We start from the raw sequence: 18,585 nt of genomic DNA, 5'->3' as shown, positions 1-18,585 counted from the left end.
GACCAAAATTCGGGAGCCACTTTGACTTCTTGATGCCTCAGCCACCATCAGCTCCCCTTGATCTCCCAGCCACTAAGAGGGGGGCGCAGGTGGGGAAGGGAGAGCAGCTGCCTTGCAGCTTTTGCAGCCTTGGGGTCCCTGGCAGCACCTGTGTGTGCCACATTCCCACTGGCCCAGTGGGACCCCAGCACCCGCCAGCCACCCCCACGGGCTTTGAGGCCCTTGACACCTATGGGAGAGGCTCTCCTATGATGACCAAACACTTTCCTTTTATAAACCTGGGTGTGGCCCCAGCTGAATAAATACGTCAGGCCCAAAGATCTCTTAGACCCAGCAGTGTCGCTGTGATCTGACAAGCAGCTTATTGCAGGCAACAGCTTTGCCACAACTGGTCCCCTGAGTCCTACCTCCCCTACCCCTGCCCCATAGACCTTGTAGGTGATGGCTGTCACCCGAGATGTGACGTGCCATCTATGCTAGCCTCCATCCAGCCCAGCCTTTGTGGATGGCAGTTAAAGGCACATCCGTTTTCTTTCCCAACTACAGATGGCACCATCAGCTCCAGCTCCATCCTCCTGGCTCAGTCTCTGCAACACTGCCTCCATTCACAGAACTGTTCCGCCACCGACCTCTTCTACCAGGGCAGCTCCCAGACAATGAGAGCATGGCTGCACGTGGCCATCACCCGCACCCTCCAGCAGGGCGAGGACAGCCTTCTGGAGCTCACCAAGCAGATCTGCGCCTTCCTGCAGGTGCAGCTCTACACCCGAGCTTACCGCTGCTACTGCCAAGCCACCCACTCCTGCCCTGGCCCCCATTGGTTGCCCATTCTCAGCAGCTCTTCTGCTGCTGCATCATCTCTTGGGTGGCTTTCTTCATCCCACAGGGCCTCTGTGTCCATTTGGGTCTATGACAGTGGGTGCCTTAGTGATAGCTTTGACTCCTGCGGTGGGAAGATGAAACACCGCCCCTTAGGTCTGTCTGCACTGTCCTTACTTAGTGTCCTTTCGCAGAAAGCACCGGAGCAGTTCCCCTCCGAGGAGTTCCCGATTTCTGAGTCCAAGGTCAACATGGACGTTAATTTCCCTGGAGCTGCTTTTGTGGTGGTGTCTTGCAAAGAAAGTCAGTCTGGATTCCGCAAAGAGTAAGTTGCCCCTTTCAACAACATGGCGGGACAGGGTGGGGAGGAGAAGAGCAAAGGGCTTCCCTGCAGGGGACTTGGCACAGGAAAAGCTCTCTCAGGGTCTTCATCTTTCACCATCATTTAAGGTTCTTCCCACATTTCCACAGGTGAAGAGCTGCCTTCTAGATGGCAGTGGAGCTGACATTGGTTCAGCTCCCCTTCTGGCATGCATAGTGAGTCTGTCTTAACCAGCAGCTCTCTCCCTGTCAGCTCCTCTCTGTATAAGGCTCCATGGGCTCGCGTGCTTGTATACGGGCTCGGCCACAAAGTGAAGCGGACAGGCCAGCTGAATCTCATCGAGGCCGCCTGCTACCCTCGGGATGCGTCCCCAGCCAACACTGGGCTGTCACCTCCACCCACTGCCGACCAGTACCCTTCGGTGGTCCTGTCCACAAACAGGGTCCACATCAAACTGGGTGAGTTCCCCTCAGCTCCTGTGGGGCTGCAGCCATGGCCGTGGCTGCGGGCCTTCTGTAGGCAGATAGGAGGGAAAGCATACCTTGTTGTGTCCTAATTGCAGTTGATGAAGAACAGACTGTCTGGGCAGTGGCGTGTGTGTGTGTGTGTGTGTGTGTGTGTGTGTGTGTGTGTGTGTGTGTGTGTGTGTGTGTGTGTACATGAACTCAGGGTATATGGGGTGTGTGTGTGTGAGTCAAACTTCCACTTCTACCTTTTTGCTGGTTAATTGGAGATAGCCATCTTAGATTTGCCAAAATGAGACTCTTATCTCCAGTTAACCTCCAGAAAACTGGAAGTGGTGCTGTGGCTCAAAGTGATAGAGCACTAGTCTTGAACAAAAAGAGAATTCAGACAGTGCCAGGCCCTGAGTTCAAGCCCCATGACTGACCAGAAAAAAAAAAGAAGAAGAAGAAACTCATATACTTTTCTGACTTTGCTGGTTTTGAACCTCAATCCTCAGAACTCAGCCATCCTAGGTCACTAGGATTAAGGGCGTGAGCCACTAGCACCTGGCTAGGTTTAATGGTCTTAATGAGATTTCAGCCAAATTAAATGAATGATTATTTCTTTTTATTTATTTATTTTTAAGGTACTTTGGTTTGAACTCAGGGCTTCATGCTTTCTAGGACTGTTTTTGGGTTTTTTTGTTTGTTTTTTGTCTGAACCCCAACAAAAAAATACTGACTTGAATTCAGTATCTTACACTTTTGCTCATTGGCCTGGTGTTCTACCACTTGAGTCATACCTCCAGCCCCTAGGACTGATTAGTTCTTTACCAACCTTAGAGTTTCTCTGGTGAGTTAATTCTGTCTGGAATATAAAGTCAGTTCCTATTCTTTTTTTTTCTTTTTTTTTTTTAATGAGACAGGCTCTAACTGCGTAGCACAGGCTAGATTTAAATTCAAGATCCTCCTACCTCAGCCTTCCTAGTGCTGGAACTACAGGCAATGTACTACCACGTCTGGCCCAGTGCACCAGTTGGTATCACAGAATAGGAGATGCTGTCCATCTTGGTTCCCATTCCTGCTGTTGGTTCTGTCACTCTACCTGCAGGTCCTTCCATCGAGTGTGCAGGACTCACACTTCCTCCTACCTTGAGCAGAGGAGGGTTGAGGTCTCTGCCCCTGATTCTTCCTTTGCTCAAGCTTACCTGACTCGGATGCTGCCAACCATGCCCTTTCCTCCTGGGCCCTTGTAGGCGTGTCCCCACCCCCCGGAGCTGTGCTGGTGTTACACTCCCTGCCTCTGGAGTTCCCGCTGGCCATGGCCTTCGCCGAGCAGCTGCTGTCCTGGAAACCAGAGGAAGGCGAAGGGAGGGCAGAAGACGAGCCTGATGCCATCCCCACTTCTGTCCTCCTGCACGTGGTGGAGCTTCTTGGTGAGGCCCAGCTCGCTGGGGAAGTCGGGGCATGCACATAGCCTTCAGTATCTTCTGCCTAGACCCCCAAGCCCGTGACCTGGGTGGCCGCTCACTGTGCCTGGGGGTGAAGGGTGGCAGGAAAGCGAGCAGCGGAACACACAGGCCATAGGAAACTGTGGTGGTCAGAGCTCCAGCAGCAGAGGAGCACCGGCCAGTGGGTAGGCTGTACCCTGGGCCTTTCTTCCCCCTCTCACTGGTCCTCAGTGCTGTGGAGTGATTGCTATTCCTGTGTTCTGTCTGCTCAGGAAACTTCCTCTGGACCACAGACATGGCAGCATGCGTGAAGGAGCTGGTCTTCCACCTCCTAGCAGAGCTGCTGCGCACCATCCATGCTCTGGAGCAGCGGAAGCACCCTGCCGGCCTGTCCTCCTCCATCGCCCTCCAGCTCAACCCCTGCCTGGCCATGCTCATGGCCTTGCAGTCCGAGCTGCACAAGCTGTATGATGAGGAGACCCAGGGCTGGGTCTCGGGTGGTGCATGTGGGGGCTCTGGGACAGTGGTCACAGGTGAGCAGGGCAGGTTCTCCACGTATTTCCACGCACTCATGGAAGGCTGCCTGGCTGTGGCTGAAGTGACCCTGCCCGCCAACATGAGTGTCACTGCCAGCGGCGTGACCTCAACAACTGCCCCAAACCTCAGTGACTCGTCCTCGTCGTCCTCATCCTCCCCAGGACAAACCCCACAAAGCCCCAGCCTCCTGTCCAAGAGGAAGAAAGTGAAGATGAAGCGGGAGAAGGCCTCCTCCTCTGGGAAGCGCCAGTCGTCCCGCAGCGGGGACTCAGACAGCACAGTGCTCAGCATCGGGGGCAGCAAGCCCGAGGACATGCTGTGGTTCCACCGCGCCCTCACCCTGCTCCTCATCCTCCGCCACCTCGCCAGGAAGGACCCACAGGGCCTGGGTGTAACGAGCGACGCCATCGCTGATGCCTGCCAGGCTCTGGTGGGCCCCACTGCCCACAGCCGCCTGCTGGTCATCTCTGGCATCCCCACCCACCTGGAGGAGGCTGTAGTCAGGGGCGCCATCCGCAAGGCCTGCAATGCCCATGGTGGTGTCTTCAAAGACGAGATCTACATCCCGCTGCAGGACGATGATCCCAAGAAGCCCAAAGACAAGGCCGAGGGCAGTGACGGCAAGGCCGAGCCTGAGAAGACGCTGGGCTTCCCCAGCGCAGACAGCTTGGAAGGGAGCACGTCCAGCAGCCTGGCCCCTGCCATGAGCATCAGCGCCTCCGCCTCCACCAGCCAGGCCTCTGTGTGCAGCTCTCAGGGCGTCTCACAGACTGTCAGTGACCTCTCGGTGGACCCTCTGCCCCCGGGCTTCGAGCTGCCTGTCCCACCGGGCCTGCTGGAGCCCCACGTGGTGTCTAGTCAGGAGAGCCTGGACATTTCTCTGTGCAGCACAGGCAGCCTGGGCAGCTTGGGCAGCCTGGGGGAGCCCCTGGAAAACGCGGAGGCAGCCTCCAGCTCGGACGTGGGTTCCATGTACACAGTGACCTCCCTGGACACCCAGCCCCTCACTGCACGCCCCATCAAGGGCTTTGCGGTCGTGGAGGTAATAGCTTTCAGCCTTCTCCAGTGTTGCTCCCCTGCACCTTGGGAATCCTGAGTTATCTCCAAGAGATGGGCCAGTGAGGGGAATGGGAACAGCCAAGGCTGCTGTAGCTGTCAGAACCTATTCTGCCAGAGGTCACATGTCCAGGAGCGATGACCAGTTTGGCGTCATAGGCGAATGCAGTTCATTGCTGAGAGGCCAAGCACGGGGCCTCAGGGTCGGGCGCCACGGTGCACACTGGTGGTGTGTCTTCAGAGGCCCCCAGGCATGGTGTCTACCTGAGCGGAGGGAGGGTGGACACTGCTCGTAGCCACATGGGGTGCAGGCCCAGATTGCCACCACGTGCTTCTCCACACTTAGGCATAGCAGACTTAGACTCAACAGTAAAAACTGCATTTCTCGGGGATCTCAGTGGTAAAGCATGTTCTCAGTACATACAAGTTCTTGGTTTCCAGTTCAGAGCCAGCCTGGGCTGGAAAGTCTGTGAGTTCTATCTCCAATAAACTACTCAGAAAAAACTAGAAATGGCCCTATGGCTCAAGTGGTAAAACACTAGCCTTAAACACAAAGAGGCTCAGGAACAGTACCTAGACCCTGAATTCAAGGCCCAAGACAGGCCAAAGAAGTTCTTGGCTTCCAGAAGACAATAAAGAACTTGTATTGCAAGTTAAGAACTTGTGTTGCAGCTAGGCACTGGCAATTCATCTCAGGGGGCTGAGATCTGAAGGAACGGAGTTTCCAGGCCAGTTCAAGCAAAAAAGTCCATTAGACTAAAGTAATCAGCAAAAACCTAGGCTGATGGTATGGCTCCAGTGGTAGAGCACTAGCTAAGTAAGCAAGCTGAGCAAGTATGAGGCCCTAGAGTTCAAACTCTGGTACTAGCAGAAAACAAAAGTAAACCCTTGGATTGCATTGCTTTCTGCTAGCAGCACCTGGAATGCCTCTTTCCATCCCCTGGCTTCCTGCCTGGGGCCTCCCTGGCCTGTGCAGAAGAGCAAAGTCCCAGGCCTGGCCAGGGTTTAATAAGAGCAATCCCTAAATGTAACCATTGTCAGCACATGGGAGTCTCCCAGGAAGGCCCGCTGCCTGTTGAGCAGTATCCTGGGGGAAGGGAAGGAAGGAAGGAGAGGCAGGGAGGCCTTGGATGATGCGTGCTGAGGGAAGGGCAGCCCTGCTTCCGGTCCTGACCCTTTTCTTTCTCCACACAGATTCGCTCCCGAGCCAAAATTGAGAAAATTCGAGCGAGTCTCTTTAACAATAACGATCTGATTGGTTTATCGGGTTTGGATGGGGAAGATGAACTGATGGAGATGTCCACGGAGGAGATTCTCACAGTGTCCGTGGTGAATCAGAGTCTGTTTGACACTCAGGGGAGTCCGGGCCTGGAAGACTACTTCAACGACAAGTCCATTAAAGGTGGGCTGTGGGGTTTCGTCATCACAGACCTCTTTTTTTTTTTCCTTGCCAGTCCTGTGGCTTGCACTTGGGGCCTGGGCACCGTCCCTGAGCTTTTGCTCAAAGCTAGTACTCTACCACTCAGTCACATTCCCAGCCCCACCATGGGCCTCTTATGGGAGCAGTTTTGGGGTTACAGAAGTTTGAGTGGCAATGTCTACCCCCACCTGTTTCCCTCTCGAGCACCCTGTGTGGAGGAGGGCAGGGCTGGAGGCTCGGTGCTGGCCTCGGTGGCTGATGGGGACTCACTGCCTGCCTCTCCCTGCATGGTGCCCGTCCACCCTCGGGTGTGCTCCAGCATGTTCTGGACCTGAAGCAGAGGGAGTGAGTATCCGCTGGCCCTGGGAGAGGCCTTCAAGAATGTTGTGTGAAGTTTGCTGGTGTCTCCAAAGCTGGTACTCTCCAGCCCGTTCATGGCTGCTTAAGCTATGATAGGCCAAACTATAAGAGACCATAGCAGCTCACAATAGAGGTATTGATTCCTTGTGTGTGCGAGAACTGGAGGTTGAGCTGCTGCCACGCAGCCTGACCCATCACTGAGGCACAAGGTCAGAGGGGGTGCCTGATCACCACTGTGTCCAGCTGCAGGGTGCTTTGTGAGAAGCCAGCTGCATGCTTGTGAGCACGTGCTGACCAAAGATAGTCATAGCAGAACTGTTCTGGAACAGGTGAGAAGCTGGTGCCTGGGGCCAGAGAGGTCCTGACGGAAATATTTAAGAGCTGTGCCCATTCGGAGCAGACGCTGAGCCTGACACCAGCAAAGCCCATCAGAGTGTCAGACATCTATCTTAGCAAAGAGCAGATCAACTCACAGACACCCGGCAACCTCCTCCACCTCTTCTTCACTAATGTTCGGCCTCCAAAGAAGGTGCTGGAGGACCAGCTCACACAGGTAGCCCCCTACCCCCTGCCCTGCCCTGCCCGGGCTAGGCCTCAGGGTCATTGGGGCAGGTAGAGAGCCCCTCTCCACCTCTGTGCCCTGCAGATCCTGAGGAAGTATGGCGTACCGAAGCCCAAGGTAGACAAGAGCAAGTACAGCAAGGCGGGCAAGGAACAGCACCCAGTGAAGGTGGTGAGCACCAAGCGGCCCGCCAGCAAGCCACCCACCAAGGACAAGGCTGTGCTCAACAGCGTCAGGTGCTGCAGAAGGGTGGGAGGTCCTGGGTCCTTGATCCCCTGAAGCCCGGGCCAGCAAGTGGAGAGCCCACGGTGCTACGTCAGCAAAACTTATCTCCAATGCATAGAATTAGGTTTCAAATTCCACTTCTTTTTTTTTGGGGGGGGGGGTCTGGTCGTGGGACCTGAACTCTGGCCTGGGCGCTGTCCCTCAGCTCTTCAGCTCAAGGCTAGCTCTCTACCACTTGAGCCACAGTGCCACTTTCAGCTTTTTTCTTTTTGCTTATGTGATGCTGAGGAATTGAACCCAGGGCCTCATGCATGCAAGGCAAGCGCTCTACCACTGAGCCACCTTCCCAGCCCCTCCACTTCTTTTTTTTCTTCCCCATCCTAGGGCTTGAACTCAAGGCTTGGCTGCTGTCCCTAAACTTTTGTGCTCAAAGCTAGTGCTTTACTACTTGAAGCGCCACTTCTGGTTGTTTTTTTGTGGTTGTGATTAATTGGAGATAAGTGTTCCATAGACTTTCCTGGCTTTAAATTGTGATCCTTAGATCTCAACCTCCTGAGTAGCTAGAATTACAGGTGTGAGCCACCAGCGCCCTACCCAAATCCCATTTCATTTAACCACACAAATAGTGCATACCTCTTATAGAAAGATATGAAATGTTTATGTGCACTGAAGAAGATGTAATTCATGGTGGGGTATAGAACTATGTTTAGCCTGTGTGAGGCCTGGGTTCCATCCCCAGCATCCACAAATCAACTTACCCACACAGTGAAATGCCTCTCTACAACCTTTCATTTATGCATGTGTATTGTGGAGTTTTTTGTTGTTGTTTTTTTTTGTAGGTTGTGGGGCCTATACTCTGGGCCTGGGCGCTGTCCCTCAGCTCTTCAGCTCAAGGCTAGTGCCCTACCACTTGAGCCAAAGCGCCACTTCCGGCTTTTTCTGCTTATGTGGTGCTGAGGAATCGAACTCAGGTCCTTATGCATGCAAGGCAAGCACTCTGCCACCGAGCTACCTTCCCAGCCCCTGTATAATGTTCTTAAATGGCCCAAAGCTTAAAAGCATATGTAGTGAGAAGACATTCCTCCTCCCTCCACCCTGACCTCAAAGCTCCCTCCCAGGACTACCCAGATCACTTGGAAGGCCTTCCAGAACTGTCTATGAAGACAGAATGTATGTGCGCATGTGCACCCTGCGCGGTGTCAGTGCTGGCTCTACAGCACGGCTCTGCAGTGTTCCTGTTTCACCGCATCTTGCTACATCAGTAAAGAGCGACGCCCCTGAGGCTGAGTGTGGCCCTGCAGCTGAGGCTCCGTGGTGCTGTACCTGCCAGTCACCCCCAAGGGCCTGGCTTCATCCCTCCCCTCGCCATATTGGGAGCTGTGTTCTATTCCACATCTGAACCTACCTTTAGGAGAATTTTCTGGGCTTTCTGGGCTGCATCCTCCTACTTGTGCTTTCCTTTGTTACTGGGGGTGATACCACACACAGCATTGCGCTTTCCTGTAGCTGGGACAAAAGGTGCAAGCCACTGTGCCCAGCCCTTGTTTGAAATGGTATTTTGTGAACTTTTTCCCTGGGCTGGCCTCAAACTGTGCTGCTCAGATCTGTGCCTCTCAAGAAGGTAGACTTGGGCTGAGAAGGTGGCTCCGTGGTAGAGCACTTGCCTTGCATGCATGAGGCCCTGTGTTCGATTCCTCAGCATCACATAAGCAGAAAAAGCCGGAAGTGGCGCTGTGGCTCAAGTGGTAGAGTGCTAGCCTTGAGCTGAAGAGCTGAGGGACAGCGCCCAGGCCCAGAGTGCTAGCCCCACAACCAACCAAAAAAAAAAAAAGGTAGACTTACAGGCATGGGCCACAGCACCTGCATACACTGGTTTATTTTTGAGATGGGGCCTCGCCTTCTACACTTCCCTAGACTACAGTCCATCTACTTGGGGCTTCCTCTCATTTTAACCATGGTGAGAGTGCATGCCACTGCATCCAGCATGAGCTAAGAATGGGTTTTGTGCCAGGCACTGGTGGCTTATGCCTGTAATCCTAGCTACTCGGGAGGCTGAAACCTGAGGCTCGTGGTTCAAAGCCAGCTGGGAAGGAAAGTCCATGAGAATCTCATCTCCAAATAACCACCAGGAAAAGCTGGAAGTGGCGCTGTGGCTCAAATGGTAGAACACTAGCCTTGAGCACCATAGTTAGGGAAAGTGCCCAGACCCTGAGTTCAAGCCCCAGGACTGGCACACACATTAAAAAAAAACAAAAAAAAATTAAAAAACAAGTTTTTGTGAACATTTTGGCCCAAGCTTACACTTTTTTACATCGTGGAACATTGATTTGTCTTTGTAATTTGCTCAGAAATTCTTCTTGCATGGAAGGTATTCAGTCTTCCACACAACCCATGTGAAGCATGAGCCCCACCGGGCTTGCAGTCTGTGAACTGAGCATGTGGGGTGTGCACCCCTGCTGGAACACGGGTTCTCATGCAGTGTCCTCCACAGCAGGACTGCCTTAAGTGAGAAGAAGCCAACTGTAAAGCCGAAGTCACCTGAAAAGAGCAAGCCCGACGAGAAGGACCCAGACAAGTCACCCACCAGGAAGCAGGAGGGTGAGTGAGCGCCTGCGCCTGCGCCTGCTGGCTAGGGTGTGCTGGCCCTGCTGCCTGGGCTTTGGGCAATCACTAGAAAGTGTTACGGGCAATGCTAGGCATGCCAGGCTGCTGTCTGTGGTACCTATTAGCTTAGAGAGGGGGAACTAAGATGGACAATAGATGGTGGTGACTAGAGATTTGAAGATCCATTTGGCCCTTTTCTTCTAGAAGGCACTTGCCTCAGCCAGGTGTAGATGTGAGCCTCTCAGGGACCCAGCCAGTATTGGAGAAAGTTACTATCTCTGTCTTGCTTGGGGACTAGTCTGGGGCAGGGAGCCCAGCAGGTGGACAGGATCAGGCAGGTCCAGCCATACACAGGAGCATGCTGGGAGGCTCTGAGCTTTCTCTACATTGCTGAACTGGTGCCCTCTTCCACCAGTCCCAGAGGAGAAATACCTGACGTTGGAAGGATTCCACAAATTCGTTATTGACCGAGCCAAGCAGGACATCCGAAGTGTCTGGAGGGCGATTCTTTCTTGCGGCTATGACCTGCACTTTGACAGGTAAGAGATGACCCTCGGTTCTCAGCTGGACACTGGTGGCTCACACCTGTAATCTTAGTTACTCAGGAGGCAGAAATCTGAGCCCAAGAGAGATAGGTCCATGAGACTTTTTTGGTGGTGGTGGTGGTGGTAGTGGTCATGGGGCTTGAACTCTGGGCCTGAGCACTGTCCCTCAGCTCTTCAGCTCAAGGCTAGCACTCTACCACTTGAGCCACAGTGCCACTTCGTGTTTTCTGGTGGTTTATTGGAGATAAGAGTTTCACGGACTTTCCTGCCCGGGCTGGCTTTGACACGGGATCCTCAGATCTCAGCCTACTGAGTAGCTAGGATTACAGGCATGAGCCACCGGCGCCCAGCCCATGAGATTTTTATCTCTAATTAATCAGCAAAAAACTGGATAGGATGTGTGGTTCAAGTGGTACAGTGCTAGTCGTGAGCAGAAAAAAAATGAAGCCAGACTTCATGGCCCTTAATTAAGTTCACATAACAGCACGAAAAAAGAAAAGTTCCCAAGGGCTGGGAAGGTGGCTCAGTGGTAGAGCGCTTGCCTTGCATGCCTGAGGCCCTGGGTTCGATTCCTCAGCACCACATAAGCAAAAAGAAAAAAGCCAGAACTGGCGTTGTGGCTCAAGTGGTAGAGCGCTAGCCTTGCGCTGAAGAGCTGAGGGACGGCACCCAGGCCCAGAGTTCAGGCCCCATGACTGGACCCAAAAAAAAAAAGTTCCCAAGACCCTAGCTGCACGTGGTTTGGGCATGGTGGTATGCGCTGTCATTCAGGGATACAAGAAGCATAAATAGGATTGTGGCCTGGGCAAAAATGTGGAATCCCTGTGGGGAAAATAAAGCAAAAGGGTTAGAAGCATGATGCTAGTGGTAGAACACCTGCCTTGCAGTGTAAAACCTAAATTCAGGGGGGAGGGGGGAGGCTGGGAAGGGATGTGAAGGGTAAACAAAGGAGGAGGCTGCAATGCTTGGTAAGAAATGTACGCATTATCCTGCCCATGTAATTGTAACCCCTCTGTACAGTATGTTCACAAATAAAATTAAAAAAAATAAATTAAAAAAAAAACTAAATTCAATCCCTAATACCACCCAAAAGAAAAACGAGAAGTTTTCAGCAAGTAGCTGTGTGGAATAATTGCACACTTTGGGAACTGCTCCATCCTGCCTGTTCATCATGCTGCAGGAGCCCAGTCTAACTTGTCATAATTGCTAAGGACTTTTCTGACCCATTTTACAAACCCCATTCTGTTCCTCCACATCATGACTTAGGAGCTGTGCTAGTTGGCTCAGGCTACCATAACAGAACAGCACGGTATTTCTGTGGCAGACCCCAGGACCCTAGGCCCCATCGGGACTCCCGTCGTGCCCTTCCCCTGCTGGCTGGCCTCTGCCAATCTTGGGTTAATAGCTTAGTATTTGTGGAAGGAGGTGCACACTACTACAAACCTCATGTAGTATACACAGGCCCAAACAAGCAGAGCGTGTACAGCTGTGTGCCAGAGATGACAGCAGCATAGTGCTCAGAACACGTCTTTCCCGGGGTTTGGGGGGACAGATGCTTGAGCCCACCGAAGAGGAACCAGACCAGACACAGCACTCTGGAAACTGCTCTTTTCATTTTGCACATCCTCCTCATTCTCAGTGTTTCCATGCCACCGCTGCATGGATGCCAGCGCTCCTCTGTCAGGTGTGCTTTGTCCCAGTGCTGGGCATTCCCATTGCATCTTATGCAGCTGTAATAACTCAGCCTAGCTTGGCTGTGTTTTGCTATTCCCAGGTAGCTGCTGTGAGGTTGCTGGACAGGGAGTAATCGTGGCCATAGTGCCAGCAGCCAGTGCCCTGCACGGGGCTATATCGAGCCTTGGTTTTGCCAGAGGCTTGCACTATTCACACCTCCCCACCTGCCCTGGAAGAGGAAGCCATTTCTGAATGTGCTCCCAGGGCTGAGACATGGCTCTGAAGGATGGATCCACCATTGCCCTGTAGATAATGCCATACCTGGCCCTGCTTGCCTCCCCTACCCCAGGTGCGCCTGCATTGATGTCCGACATGCGCAGAAGGCCTCGAGGAAGTGGACTCTGGAAATGGACGTGGCCCTGGTGCAGTACATCAACCGACTATGCCGCCACCTTGCGATCACGCCTGCCCGGCTCCACCCCCATGAGGTGTATCTGGACTCTGCAGATGCCACTGACCCCAGGGTGGCCTGTCTCACAAGTATGTGGCCCCTGAGCTACCCCCCCCCCGCCACCCAGCCTACTAGGGGTGCTTCCAGGACACATGTGTTTACACGGGCTTGAAGCCATGTAGATATGGATTGCAGAAATACTTGAGAACCCCTATCATGCACCCATGGGGCAAAAAAGGGAGGCTGGAGCTGTGGCCGTGGCTTTCTGTCTGCTCATTGCAACAAGCCATGGGTATGGGGATGCAGGAATTCATAATGAGGCTCACCCCATGCCAGGCATGTCCAGTGCTGCCCACAGAGGCCAGACTGCCGGGCAGTGCAGCAGTGGGGGGAGAGGGGGAGCTGCATGGCAGCAGTGATGCACTAGTGCCCCATACATCGCTCCCTCCCAGTCAGCCAGGCAAAGCCACTGCTGTGCCCAGGGCGCCACCAGCTGCAGGGCCTCCACTCTGGGACACTGAGGAGGCAAAGGTGGGTCAGGAGGTGTCCTGATGTCCATCTGGGAACCAAGGGACAGATGCATAGGACTGCACTGGTTTTATTACTACATGTTGTTAATTATTCCAAAATAGAAGTTAGCAGACCAATGTAAGGCTGGGGCTGTAACACCGCTGGAGCACTCGCTAGCATGCTCAAGGACCTGAGTTCAGAACAAAAATAATTGAGTATACAGCCCTGGCCTGGCCTTGGAGTCCCAGTGCTTTGCCCTTTGTTCTGTTCGTTGCCAGCTCAGCTTGGGCACTGTGAGGGCCCTTTACCTCTGATGGCATCTCTGGAGTCCCAAGAGCAGGGGAGGAGCCCTAGGTCCCCCCTTTAGTTGGCCCTCCCAGGGACGGGGCCACCTGCAAGCAGCCATCTCCCACTCCCCACACTGACCTGCTGCTGTCCACAGGTGTGCCCATCGAGAGCCTGCGCCTGCGCTTTGCCCTGCTCCAGTCGCTCAACACCACACTGGAGACCTTCTTCCTGCCCCTGGTAGAGCTCCGCCAGACACCTGTGTACACCCACAGCATTGCCGCCCTGCTGAAAGAGGCCAAAGGTGAGTGCCCGGACCCACCGGAGTGACCAGACCACGTTTCCATCAGCATGCCGGGAGCAGTCGCTACAAAAAAAAAAACAACTAAGCCGGGCGCCAGTGGCTCACGCCTATCATCCTAGCTACTCAGGAGGCTGAGATCTGAGAATCATGGTTCAAAGCCAGCCCAGGCAGGAAAGTCCATGAGACCCTTTTTTTTTTCTTTTTTTTTGGGGGGGTGGGGTCCGGTCATGGGCCTGAACTCTGGGCCTGTCCCTCAGCTCTTCAGCTCAAGGATAGCGCTCTACCACTTGAGCCACAACGCCACTTCCGCCTTTTTTCTTTTTGCTTATGTGGTACTGAGGAATGAAACCCAGGGCCTCAGGCATGCAAGGCAAATGCTCTACCACTGAGTCACCTTCCCAGCCCCAATAAGTAATTTTTTAAAGGGTGGTTTGATACCTCTCTCATCTGCATGTGTGTGAGCTGTGCATCAGGTGTGGCAGGCATGTAGCATCTGGATAAAGGCGTGCGTGGCACCCTCCACGGTCAGCCCCGAAGGCAGCAAGCGGCCACTGGGCCCCAGAGTGACTGAGATGCAGCCCCATCCTTCCTGTCTCCCACCTTCTTCCCTTCAGGGCTGATCTTTTATGATACGAAGGTGACTGTGATGAATCGGGTGCTGAATGCCACTGTGCAGAGGACGGCTGACCACGCCGCACCCGAGATTACCCTGGACCCCCTGGAGATCGTGGGAGGTACGGTGGGCTGCCATGAGCCTCAAAATAGCTTGCTTAGGGGAGTGAGTGTACAGGGCCAGAATCCTTTACCCTCAGCGCATCCTCCAGCGGGCACATGCTGCCATGTTGAGCCACCCAGCCTGGTGTCAGGGACAGGGAGGAGCTGCCGGGAGGGGGCTGGACCCCGCACAGCCTGAGACGAGACTGGCAGGAAGGAGGATAGGAGAAGCCAGGTGGGAAAGTCAGGAAAGTAATCAGAAGCTTCTAGAAGATGAAGAACCAGTACCTTGGAGACCTTGGAGGTGGTTCTAGGCAGAAGGCACCAGTCCAAGAGGTTTTAAGATCTCTTGAGGGCAGAGCGAAGGTGGAGGTGCGGACAGCACAGGCCTGGGTGGAAGGACAGCCAGCCACGTGGGGAGGGAAGATGCTCATCTCTTCCTGTGTCCTCCGCAGGGGAAATCAGAGCTTCTGAAAACTCCTACTTCTGCCAGGCTGCCAGGCAGCTGGCATCTGTGCCATCCTCTCAGCTCTGTGTCAAGCTTGCCAGTGGCGGCGACCCCACCTACGCCTTCAATATCCGCTTCACTGGGGAGGAAGTCCACGGCACCAGTAAGTGAGCGCTGCCGCTGCCCACTAGTGCCCATCGCTGTCTACTGCTGCCCACCAATGCCCACTGCTGCCCACCACTGCCCATCACCACCAGCCCCTGCCCACCTCTGCCCCTGCTGGAGGCTGGGTGTAGTGCACAGAAACCCCAGGGGCTGCCAACCCACATCCTCAACCCTGCACTTCTGCCAGGGTCCCTGTCCCCACATGGGACGTGGTGGCCACACAGCTGACCGTCGCGTGGGGTGGCAGCTTTCTTGCCCAGCAAGAGCTGGCCAGAGCTTGAGGGTACCTGTGACAGCACACAGCCACGGCCCCTCGGGCCCCTGCAGCTCTGCATGGTTCCTGTGGAGGGAGGGCTGAGGGCTGAGTCCCGGCACTGCCTTCTGCTCTGCCCAATGCTACCAGCATCCAGGAAGCACTGCGGGCAGGGCCGGCTGTGCCAAGAGCAGGGTCGCGGTGCTCGCAGTGTGCCAGTCCAGCGTGGGCCGGATGCATGCGCTGCATTTTAGCATCTGACGGTCCTTGGATGCACCACTGTGGCAGGACAGGCTCTGGAGCATGGCAGGGGGTGGCGCCAAGCCAGGCAGCAGAGGGTCCCGCCCTCCGCACAGCCCCAGACACCGATGTGGCTGGAACAAGGATGTGCTTGTGGCTGGGAGAGGGGCCATGTTGGGACACGGACTGACCTGCCCTCATTTAGTTCTTGGCACAGCCTGCACAGTGCTGCCCCCCAGCACCTCCCCTCCTTGGTAGACCTCAAGGGGTGCAGGACTTGGCCCCAGGTCCTCAGTCCTTGAGTTTTCTTTCCAAACAGGCAAAGCACATGGTGTTGTGGGGGGTGGGGGCCCTCCCCTGGGCACAGGCCTGGGTACTGATGCTCTGTCTGCCCCGCAGGCGGCTCTTTCCGGCACTTTCTGTGGCAGGTGTGCCGGGAGCTGCAGAGCTCCTCGCTGTCGCTGCTCCTGCTGTGCCCCAGCTCCGCAGTCAACAAGAACAAGGTGAGGCCCCAGGCTTGTCCTGTACCTGCCCCAAACCTTCCCGGCCATGGGGTGCCCCGGTGGCAGCCTCCACTCAGGTGTTGAGGGTCCCCCCCCATCTCCGCCCACAGGGCAAGTACATCCTGACGCCCAGCCCCATCACCTACGGGGAGGAGCAGCTGCTGCACTTCCTGGGCCAGCTGCTGGGCATCGCCATCCGGGCAGACGTGCCGCTCCCCCTGGACCTCCTGCCGTCCTTCTGGAAGACGCTGGTGGGCGAACCCGTGGACCCCGAACAGGACCTGCAGGAGGCAGACATACTCACCTACAATTATATCAAGAAGTTCGAGAGTGTAAGTGAGAATGCATGCTGGGCCTTGGCTCCCCCAGACCCAGACCCTGACCCAGACCCCAGCAGAAGCACCGTGGCATCCAGGCCCCACCCCCAGCACCCAGTGGGGGTCCCTGGCAGAGGGGCTTGGGTGAGGGGAGCTCCTGCGGCAGGTCCTTTGTGTGCAATGCTGGCACTAGGACTTGAACTTGGGCCTCACGCTCTTGCTTAGCTTTTTCTCTCCAGGCTGGTGCTCTACCACAGATCCACACACTCCTGTGAGAATAGAGTAAGAGCCTTACATGTCCGTTCTCATTTTATTCTCACAGCCATGGCAGAGGAGGGAGAGGCTTGGGAGCACAGCTACCAAGTGACCCAGGTCTGACCAGCTCCTATGCCAGAGCCGCTCACACCTGAGGAGGGGGTTTTCCTCTGAGCCAGCCCCCGGGGGGTGCCTCCCTCTGCTACTCCAGGAGACCTGAGTCTGAGGCTGGCCCAGGCCACGCTCCACAGGGACCTGGCAGAAAGTTCCTCTTATTCTACCTCTACTGGTGTGACGCAACAGGTCACTGAGGCTTCTTGAGGCCAGGCTCTCTAGCTGTCCCCTCCACCACCACTAGGGGGCCTGCAAGGGAGCAAAGCCGCGCTCCTAAGGAGGTCAGGGAAGATGAGAGTCCATTAAGGTCTGAAGACTGTCCTCCATGGGCTGGAAATGGAAGTTTCTGTTAGGCTCTGGGTGGCAGCAAGGGACTGTGGCAGGCAGAGCTGCAAGCCAGTATCTGGGGCAGACAGCAAAAGCTCTGGCAGAAGGAAATAAAGGAGGCTGAGGGACATGGAGTATACTGAGTCTCCAAAGTCAGGCATGGCATCTAAGCACTAGAGGCTGAGGCAGGAGGATTGTGAGCTTGAGGCCAACCTGAGCTACATAGTAAGATCCTGTCTCCACTGAGCACTCTCAAACAATGTCATGCAGCATGCCGGCAAAGATGGTAGTAGCAGGCCCACTGTTCTTTGAGTGCTTACTTCCAGACAGTCATTGGCAGGGCCCTAGGTTTTAGGCCACATGACTGTGGACAGGCCAGGGCCTATCATATGCCAAGGAGAGAAATGTCCCGCCTGCTGACATCTGTCCAGCTGCCGATCAGAGTTATATCTTCCAGAGGCCTTGGCCAGCCTCACCGTGCCTCTCCCCACAGATCAACGACGAGACGGAGCTGGAGGCGCTGTGTGCCGAGATCGCCTCCCAGCACCTGGCCACCGAGAGCCCCGAAGGGCCGGGCAAGCCCTGCTGCAGGTTCACCTACCTGACCATGACAGGCGAGGAGGTGGAACTGTGCAGCCATGGGCGGCACATCCCCGTGGCGTGAGTGCGCGCGCCGCGAGGGCCAGCCAGGGCACTGGTGGGGTGGGCGGGGGCCAGGCGGATGCCACCGGGGCAGCAAGACAGTTTTGAGCTTGGGCCTTTTGCAAGGGAACAGCAGCTCCGAGGGAGGGGACCCCAGGGGTAGAGAGAAATGGCAGAGCCAGGAGAGCCTGGTGCCCGGACAGAAGCCAGCAGAGCGAGCAGCAGCCAGGACCCTGCCTGGGGGGCCGGGCGTGGGAGGGCAGTGAGCAATCTCATCAGCCTCTTCGGTTCACCCCACCCCTTGCCAGGTGGGAGAACAAGGATATCTATGCGGCGGCCATCCGGAGCCTGCGGCTCCGAGAGCTGCACAACGTGGAGTGCGTCACAGCCGTGCGGGCCGGCCTGGGCTCCATCATCCCGCTGCAGCTGCTCACCACGCTCAGCCCCCTGGAGATGGAGCTGCGCACCTGCGGCCTCCCCTACATCAACCTCGAGTTCCTGAAGGTAGGTGGCTGGGCCAGGCGCACCCCACTGTGGCCCCCATGCAGCCTGCGGAGCCGGGGCTGGGACTGTGGGGGCAGCAGGACCTGCTCACACCGCTCTCCTCACGCGTCCCCAGGCGCACACCATGTACCAGGTGGGCTTGATGGAGACAGACCAGCACATCGAGTTCTTCTGGGGGGCTCTGGAGACCTTCACACAAGAGGAGCTGTGCAAGTTCATCAAGTTTGCCTGCAACCAGGAGCGCATCCCGTTCACCTGTCCCTGCAAGGATGGAGGCCCCGACACGGCCCATGTGCCCCCGTACCCCATGAAGATCGCCCCTCCGGATGGCACAGCAGGTCTGCCCGCCCCAGCTCCTGTTCCTAACGGGGACCCTCAGGCCCCACATGAGGGAGAACGTCCCGTCCCCCTACCTCTTGCCCGGCTCCCAGTGCCCAGGGATGGGGGTGACATTGGCTGAACGAAGCCTGTTCACGGCCAGCCAGATTCTGCAGCTGAGGCAGGCCCGGGAATGCCCAGGAGACAAAGGCAGAGG

General features: G+C 55.6%; 1 protein-coding gene across 2 annotated transcripts in view; it reads left to right on the top strand.

The window, feature by feature from the left end:
• Hectd4 (HECT domain containing E3 ubiquitin protein ligase 4) overlaps positions 1-18,585 on the top strand; it is a 101,513-nt gene that overhangs the window by 80,750 nt on the left and 2,178 nt on the right. For both annotated transcript variants that reach the window (XM_013023120.1, XM_013023118.1), the window contains exons 56-74: positions 547-752; positions 1,014-1,144; positions 1,394-1,599; positions 2,841-3,020; positions 3,308-4,614; positions 5,823-6,030; positions 6,738-6,961; positions 7,055-7,206; positions 9,687-9,793; positions 10,215-10,338; positions 12,368-12,558; positions 13,422-13,568; positions 14,183-14,302; positions 14,738-14,893; positions 15,788-15,891; positions 16,002-16,223; positions 17,398-17,564; positions 17,855-18,050; positions 18,166-18,388. In XM_013023120.1, coding sequence (XP_012878574.1) covers positions 547-752; positions 1,014-1,144; positions 1,394-1,599; positions 2,841-3,020; positions 3,308-4,614; positions 5,823-6,030; positions 6,738-6,961; positions 7,055-7,206; positions 9,687-9,793; positions 10,215-10,338; positions 12,368-12,558; positions 13,422-13,568; positions 14,183-14,302; positions 14,738-14,893; positions 15,788-15,891; positions 16,002-16,223; positions 17,398-17,564; positions 17,855-18,050; positions 18,166-18,388 — 4,371 coding nt within the window. The remainder of the gene's footprint in view (positions 1-546; positions 753-1,013; positions 1,145-1,393; positions 1,600-2,840; positions 3,021-3,307; positions 4,615-5,822; positions 6,031-6,737; positions 6,962-7,054; positions 7,207-9,686; positions 9,794-10,214; positions 10,339-12,367; positions 12,559-13,421; positions 13,569-14,182; positions 14,303-14,737; positions 14,894-15,787; positions 15,892-16,001; positions 16,224-17,397; positions 17,565-17,854; positions 18,051-18,165; positions 18,389-18,585) is intronic.

The sequence above is a fragment of the Dipodomys ordii genome, unplaced genomic scaffold (assembly GCF_000151885.1).
Source record: "Dipodomys ordii isolate 6190 unplaced genomic scaffold, Dord_2.0 Scaffold66, whole genome shotgun sequence".
In the NCBI taxonomy this organism is placed as follows: Eukaryota; Metazoa; Chordata; class Mammalia; order Rodentia; family Heteromyidae; genus Dipodomys; species Dipodomys ordii.
This window is presented reverse-complemented; position numbering and strand designations above follow the sequence as displayed.